At 34.2% G+C, this 8,182-nt stretch overlaps 1 protein-coding gene across 1 annotated transcript in view; it reads left to right on the forward strand.

The window, feature by feature from the left end:
- CCDC88A (coiled-coil domain containing 88A) overlaps positions 1–8,182 on the forward strand; it is a 105,433-nt gene that overhangs the window by 80,589 nt on the left and 16,662 nt on the right. The window contains exons 18-24 of the mRNA XM_015557854.1: positions 1,236–1,397; positions 1,722–1,999; positions 2,218–2,361; positions 3,562–3,748; positions 6,180–6,325; positions 6,644–6,736; positions 6,856–7,070. Of these exons, the coding sequence (XP_015413340.1) occupies positions 1,236–1,397; positions 1,722–1,999; positions 2,218–2,361; positions 3,562–3,748; positions 6,180–6,325; positions 6,644–6,736; positions 6,856–7,070 (1,225 nt within the window). The remainder of the gene's footprint in view (positions 1–1,235; positions 1,398–1,721; positions 2,000–2,217; positions 2,362–3,561; positions 3,749–6,179; positions 6,326–6,643; positions 6,737–6,855; positions 7,071–8,182) is intronic.

Genomic DNA, 8,182 nt, shown 5'->3' on the forward strand with positions numbered 1-8,182 from the left:
CCCCGCCGCCGCCTCTACTTGGCTCCCTTCTGTGCCGCTCGGCCTCCATTTTGTCCTCAGTCTTCCCTCGCAACTGGTGTATGCAAATTAACCACCATCTTTTAGCTCTATAATTGAAACATTGTATCTTTTGGAGCTGTTGCTTCAGGAGCTCAGAGGCCGGAGCGGCAGGCGGGGAACGTTGTAGTCCTCCGTCACTGTTTGCATCAGCTGCCTGGCTGCCTGCCGCCATCTTGGCTGCCAGTTAATTTGCATATCTCGCTGATTAGCCAATGAAAAGGGTATCGGTCGTACGCCAATTACCATTTTTGTCTTTTATTAGATAGGATTCTGGTCTTTTATATATTAAAGATTTTAAGTTTGGTTTTCTAGAGGATTAGGATTCTATGTTTATACCTTTTGATGCTATGTTATTTATGGTATGTTATTTAGAAGTAATCCTGAAAATATAATATTCATGACAAACATTTTAATATTTAGAACATTAACTATAATTTGCACAGTAATTCAACCATTTAACTGTAAAACTGGATTATGGCCATATGTACTGGAAAAATTGAAAATGGTATGTTTTGTTTGGATTTGCTCTAGAAGTCCTATAGATGAAATAGAGCTATAGTGAGTGTTTTATACCATGAGAAATAATTACTAAAGAAAATATGTAATATCTGTTAGGTTTGTAGGCACTAAAATTTTTAAACAGATGGTTAAGATTGTTTCTACTTCTCTTCCAAATATTTGTGTTTATAAAATACTTCGTTTTGCTGCTATCCTTGTGACCACCACATATCTGTCTGTCTGTCTGTCTGTCTATCTGTATTTCCCTTTGGGCATTTAGAAAGGAAGCACTCCATTGAGTGCTTCTAGAAACAGCCCCACTCATTCTGGACACACTGAGCACTTTTGAGCAGCATGAAAACCGTACAACTGACAGTCACATTCTAGTTTTTTGTGTTAGTCAATATATTTAGAATGGAGTATTTTATTTTTCAGGTATTATAAAGCAGACAGACACAGATACAGTAGTCTATTAAGATTTTATAATTATTGCTTTCTTTTCTTAGATATCTGTTTACCATTTGGGATAGAGGGAATATTTTCTTTTCTCTTTTAAGATTTTAGGGTTATTTTTTATTATAATGGTAAAAAAATACTTGTACAAAATTCCATTATCTGTTGAATAGAAATAGTTTGATGTTGCTTTTATTTATAATATGTGTGTTTTCTTTATTAAGAATGCTACACTACAAGCAGAGAAGCAAGCACTGAAAACTCAACTGAAGCAACTTGAGACACAGAACAATAATTTGCAGGCTCAGATTCTTGCACTTCAGAGGCAGACAGTGTCATTACAAGAGCAGAATACTACTCTTCAAACACAGAATGCCAAGCTTCAGGTTGTAATGTATAATGTGGGGGATATGCAACCAAAGTCTTGAATTATGCTATTAAAATAATTCAACCTAAAACATATATATGATATAGGTCCCCTAATATATATATATATTAGTAAATATATAATAACACCTACCAAAAATCAAAATTAAATGGTAACCTTGTTCTTTGGGACATGAAAATTCAAATTTTCTCAGTATAATGTGCATATATCTGCTTTGATTTATTTAGAACTTCATAAAGTTAATGTAATCTTATTTAAAAAAACCCAAAAGAACAATATAAACTATTTTCCTTATGTCTGATAACAATATACATTCTTATAGGTTGAAAATTCCACACTTAATTCCCAAAGTACCTCTCTTATGAACCAGAATGCACAACTCCTAATCCAGCAGTCTTCCTTAGAAAATGAAAATGAGTCTGTAATCAAAGAGCGGGAAGACCTGAAATCTCTCTATGATTCTCTGATCAAAGATCATGAAAAACTGGAACTTCTTCATGAACGGCAGGCTTCGGAGTATGAATCTCTCATTGCTAAACATGGAACTCTAAAGTCTGCCCACAAAAATCTTGAGGTGGAACATAAAGACCTCGAAGATCGGTAATTTATTATTTTTCTGTGTTTTTAATTGAAAACCTATTTACTTTGGGTAATAAAGTAAATGTTGAATTAAGCACATCTAAGAGATATAGGAAATTTATATAAATTTACATGTTTTGTGATACTGGCATGTAATAAATTACTCTTTTTTTTTCATTTTAAAGTATTTTTCCCCTTGAGGAAATATTATAAACCAAATATCTAACTTTTCCCCCCAGTTATAATCAGTTACTAAAACAGAAAGGACAATTGGAAGATTTGGAAAAAACACTGAAAGTAGAACAGGAAAAAATGCTGCTCGAAAACAAAAACCATGAGACTGTAGCTGCAGAATACAAGAAACTTTGTGGTGAAAATGATAGGTAGGTAATAAATACTTACATATTTTAGTTTTGTATTATTATTCATTACATCTAAAATGTATACTACCTCTTTGCAGTACCATTCATAAATTAGAATTTTAAAAACAGACCCCAGCAATAAGTAATAACCAACAAAATCATGCAGCTAGTTATAGAATGGCTCAGACAAAAACCTAGATCTCCTTTTCTCTCTCTATTCAACTAATTAAGCTTTTTTATTTTAAACCCTCACCTGAGGATATGCTTAGAGAGAGGGAAAGAAGGAGAGAGAATGAGAGAGAGAAAAAAACATCTAGCAGTTGCCTTCTCTATGCTCCCCGACTGGGGAGCAAACCCACAGCCCAGGTATGTGCCCTGACTGGGAAGTGAACCAGCAACCTTTCAGTGCATAGCACGGAACTCCGCCAACTGAGCCATTCAGGTTGGGCCAAGTAACTTAAGTTTTTAAGCCACGTTACATAATGAAATTTTTGTACCTTGACAGCATTTGCATACTTTATTAAGACAGAATGTAATAGATCTGATTCTTTATGTCTTTCTCTTTTTTTTGCTAGTCTGGTCAATTCCTGTCTTTTGAAGTTGCTACAAGTGAGCAACCTTATGATTTTCTAGCTGATGTATTCATACTTTTATTTTTAACAATCTTAGGTATTAATAGCCTCATATTGCCATGGAGCAATTTTTTTTTTAACTTGAAGCCTTGGGAAAATCAAAACTTGCCACTGGTAATCAAGTTACTTCATAAGGGTACATTTTCAAGATTTTTAGAAACCTTTGAAAAGTTTAAACAGCTTAAACCAACCAAGCATGTCAAACCCATGGCCCGTGGGCCACATGCCTCATTTATTTGGCCCGTGTAGCCTTTGAGTTTGACATGCTTTGCCTAAACATTTTCACTGCACTTACATTGCCATAGCTGAAGTGCTAAAAGGCAGCACACACAATTTTGCGTGTCTTTACATCTTCAACATATTTAAGTGCTGAGAGATTTCATTTCAAGGGAAAAAAGTACTCAATTTTTTAAAAATCTAGTTTTTACGAAATAGAAACTGATTCTTGATCAGTGTAGTAATTGGCAGAAGAATTCTTTATATTCTCTAAAGTATGTCTGAATGATTTACAGCATTTTCACATTATGTAAATGACAATGAAAGCTATTAAGAGAATTTGATTATATTCTATTATGATTTCTAATTATAGGTTGAGTCATACATATAATCAGCTTTTAAAAGAAACTGAAGTTTTACAAACTGACCATAAAAACTTGAAAAGTCTTCTAAATAATTCCAAACTGGAACAAACAAGATTGGAAGCTGAATTTTCAAAGCTGAAGGAACAATACCAACAGTTGGACATTACATCCACCAAGCTAAATAATCAGTGTGAGGTGAGCTTTAACAAGTTTAATCACTGTCTCCCTTTTGTTAGGCATCCAGACACATCTAAAAACTAAACAGTGATATTATAGTGACCAGCAGTGTATACTTAGCGGGATGTTTTTCTAAAAGAATTGGTCATGGATAATTGAAATTCATAAGTAATTCAAAAAACTTCCTTTATTATTAATTTCAATTTTTTTATTGTTTAAACTTATATGTTCAGGTACTTCTACTATATATAAAACCATTTTTACTATTATAAAAAATGTTACTGGCCACCTGGCATGTACTAGTAAACTAAATAGGTAAAACTCTCTCACCTGTGTAGTTTATATTCTGGTGGAAGGAAACAGACAATAAACATAATAAGTAAGTGAAATACATAGTGTTTCAGTGTTTTGTTACATATGGCTGCGTAGCAAATTACCCCAAAACGTAGTGGTATAAAACAATTATTTATTAATGCTCACAGAGTCTGTGGGTGGGAATTTGGACAGGTACAGGGAGCCAGTTTTCCTCTGCTCCACTTGCCCCTGGGCCCTCGGCGGGAAGATGGAAAGGCCGGTGGTGGATGCTGGCTATCAGCTGGAGGGAGGTATCCGTTTCCTCCCGGTGTGATCTCTTCCCATGGGCGGTCATTGGCTTTCTCACAACATGGTCAGAACCAGACGAAAACCATCTTTTTTTTTAATGATCAAGACTCAGAAGTCATGCAGCATCGTTTCCCCTGCATTCTATTCATTGAGGCATCTAAGTCCTGTGCAGATTCAAGGGGAAGAGAAATAGACTCAGCCTCTTGATAGAGAAAAGCAAGGTTCTGGAAAAGCACATGGACTAAAAATACTGGTGTAACCATTTTGAAAATGAGCCTGCAACATATGGTATGTTAGAAAGTGATAAATTATGTGCAAGGACAAATGGAGTAGGGTAAGGGGGGGTAAGGACTGTCAGGGAGCGGGGTAAGGGAGTGCAGATTGAAATTCTAGGCATCATTGAACAAAGATTTGAAGGAGATTAGGGTGTTATTATGTGGATATCTGGGAAAAGCTATTCCAGGCAAACAGCCAATACACTGACCCTAAGGCAGCCATGGGCAAACTACGGCCCTCGGATCCGGCCGTTTGAAATGAATAAAACTATTGGAAAAAAAGACCGTACCCTTTTATGTAATGATGTTTACTTTGAATTTATATTAGTTCACACAAACACTCCATCCATGCTTTTGTTCCGGCCCTCTGGTCCAGTTTAAGAACCCATTGTGGCCCTCAAGTCAAAAAGTTTGCCCACCCCTGCCCTAAGGCCTGGGGAATCCTGGTGTGTTTGAGGAACACTCAAGGAGGCCAGTGTGGCTGGAATGGAATGAGCAAAGCGGGGAGAGTGGTAGGAGTGAGATCAGAGATGTGCGTGGGCCAGACATGTTGCCTTATAGGCCATTGTGAAAACAATCAAACAACTTTGACTTTTATTCTGAATAAAATTAGGAGCCATTGGAGGGTTTTAAATAGAAATGACATTATGCCTATGTATACAGTTTTATTCTCAACGTAATTTCAGGGCTCTTACAATGGTTTGATAAAGTGCTAAATGTTTTGAAATATAAAAATGATACTGAAAGTCTTAGATCACCCTTAAATTTTATGGTTGGTACCTAAATGATTAGTTTGAACATAGCTTAACACCTGAATTTTATGGAACTTTTAGGGAACCAGCACTTAAGCAAACCTTTAAATAAAGTTAGGAATAGACTGTATAAGAAAAGTAATACCTAAAAGCTTTTTGTATTAAATTTTAAACCAACAGAAGGAAAAATTAGTTTGAAAGCATATACAGGGTGGGGCAAAAGTAGTGTTTCAGTTGTGCATATGAAAAATTAGTATAATAATTAGTAAATAATAAAATAAGAATAAACTTATATACTTACAACTATAAACCTACTTTGCCCCACACTGTACACTTAAATACTCAAAGCTTACAGTGTATAGAATACTCATTCTGCCTGTGATTTATAAAAGTCTTAAGTAAAATATGATTGGGGTAATGGACTTACAAAATGGTAGAGGAGCATGAAGAATTAACTCCCCAAGAACCAAAATTCAACAAAACTGTCAAAAATTATGCTACTTAAAAGGCCAGAGATTTGAATCTAGCTTTCAGAATATAAGTTAAACAATTTTTAAGAAAGCAGTGTTTTTGGAACTAATTTATGATAAGCCCAATGTTTGTGAGAATTATGAGAACATAGATGTATAGCACATAACCCAGTTCTTTAGCTGTCATTATTACTAAACTAATCACTCACATTCTGACCAAAGTGTGATCATCTAATTGTTCAAATAGCAGGAGATAGAAATCTGTGAAGTACTCTATTTTTCAGATGTTTTGGGTGATTTATGTTAAATGTAAATGTTGATATTTTAAAAAATAACTGTGTTTCAACAGTTGCTAAGCCAACTTAAAGGAAATTTAGAAGAAGAAAATCGGCATCTACTAGATCAAATCCAGACATTAATGCTGCAGAACAGAACACTGTTGGAGCAGAATATGGAAAGCAAGGATCTTTTTCATGTTGAACAAAGACAGTACATGTAGGTACCAAATAATTTTGCATTGTGAAATATTAGTTATGACTTTATAATGGCAATTTCTGGTGGCAGAGAAAACAATCTAATTTTCTGGCTTTCAACATTATTTCAACATATATTTTTTTGAATGCTTATGTCTCAGGTTGTATGCTGATAACTGGAAATACTAACATGAAAACATGGGTACTGCTCTTTAGGAACTAGTAATAGAAAGTGAGAAATACAAATAATTGCCATAATGGAGATATGTGTAGGAGGCCATAGAAATATATCATAACTGTATAAAATATGTATGTTCTAAAATTTAAATTTTTTTTATAGTGATAAGTTAAATGAACTAAGACGACAAAAGGAGAAATTAGAAGAGAAAATTATGGATCAATACAAATTTTATGAGCCATCTCCTCCTAGGAGGTACTATTAACCAAAATTTACTCATTTTTATTCTGAAAAAAGAACAGAATATTTTAAACTTCAAATTTTGTGAAGGATTTATTTTAGACTAATAAGAACTTTTTAAATTATTCTATCAGGAGAGGCAACTGGATTACTCTAAAAATGAGAAAATTGATAAAGTCTAAGAAAGATATTAATCGGGAACGTCAGAAATCTCTAACATTAACACCTACCCGCTCAGACTCCGGTGAAGGATTTCTTCAACTCCCCCATCAAGATAGTCAAGATAGTTCTTCCGTAGGTTCAAACTCCTTAGAAGATGGCCAAACTTTGGGGACCAAGAAAAGCAGCAGTGAGTGCTTAAACTTTTTAAACATTTGTTATGTCTAGTATTGATTTAGAATCCTTTCTAAAAGATTTTTTAAAAATAACTTCAACACTCCTTTGAGATAATAGTCTTAATTAATACATTTCTTTTTAACTCTATATGATTATAAAATTCATTACATACTACAATAGTACATAACTACATGATTTTCTGTATTGTGTGTGTAAAGATATTCCATACACAGGGATACCAGCATTTGGCCAGGGAGGTAAAACAGTGTAGAAAGAACATTGAAATAAGAGCCAGAAACCTCTGCCATTTGCTAGTTCTGTTAATATGGGCAAGTGTTTCACCTTTGGGTCATACTTACCAGGGTAATTATTAGGAGCAAGTGAGAAATATTTATAAGAGCTCATTTTCATAATTAGAATAGAATAAGGCATTTTATAATGAGGTTTTACTCATACTTTTGTATCAAATTGGAGCAAAGTTACATTGGGCAAAGCAAAGAAATAGGTATAAATTTGAAAAGAATGCTATTTAAAGATTTAGAAATAATTGATAGTTATGAAAAGTATTGAGTGACTGATAAAGGATTGGTTAAAATAGGGGAGGAGATATAAATTTGTGTATAAACTTGTGATTTAGTATTTTTTGTCTTTTTGTTAATCCTCACCCAAGGATATTTTTCCATTGATCTTTTAGAGAGAGTGGAAGAGAGAAATACAGAAAGAAACATAGATGTGAGAGCTGCATATTGATTGGTTGCCTCCTGTATGTGCCCTTGACTGGAATCGAACCTGGGACCCTTCGATCTGCAGGCCGACTGTTCACTGAACCGAACCAGCCAAGGCTGATTTAATATTTTTAATTACAAATACAGAAGTTCACATCATAATGTGCCCTATATAATTCATAATCTTTTCATTTCATTACTAGTGTGCTTAGCTAAACAGGAAAAGCAGAGTAAACGATTAAACAAGTTCATTTTAAGAAAAGGAGAAAAGAATCCAATCCTGGGCCCTTAGAAGATGTCCAAGAAGTTGACTATCAGTGTTCTTATAAATTATATAAACAGTATACTTCAAATCTACTCAATCACCAGAGTCATTAAATTTAAAAAATAATAATAAGAA

Source organism: Myotis davidii, unplaced genomic scaffold, assembly GCF_000327345.1.
Source record: "Myotis davidii unplaced genomic scaffold, ASM32734v1 scaffold6, whole genome shotgun sequence".
Classification (NCBI taxonomy): domain Eukaryota; kingdom Metazoa; phylum Chordata; class Mammalia; order Chiroptera; family Vespertilionidae; genus Myotis; species Myotis davidii.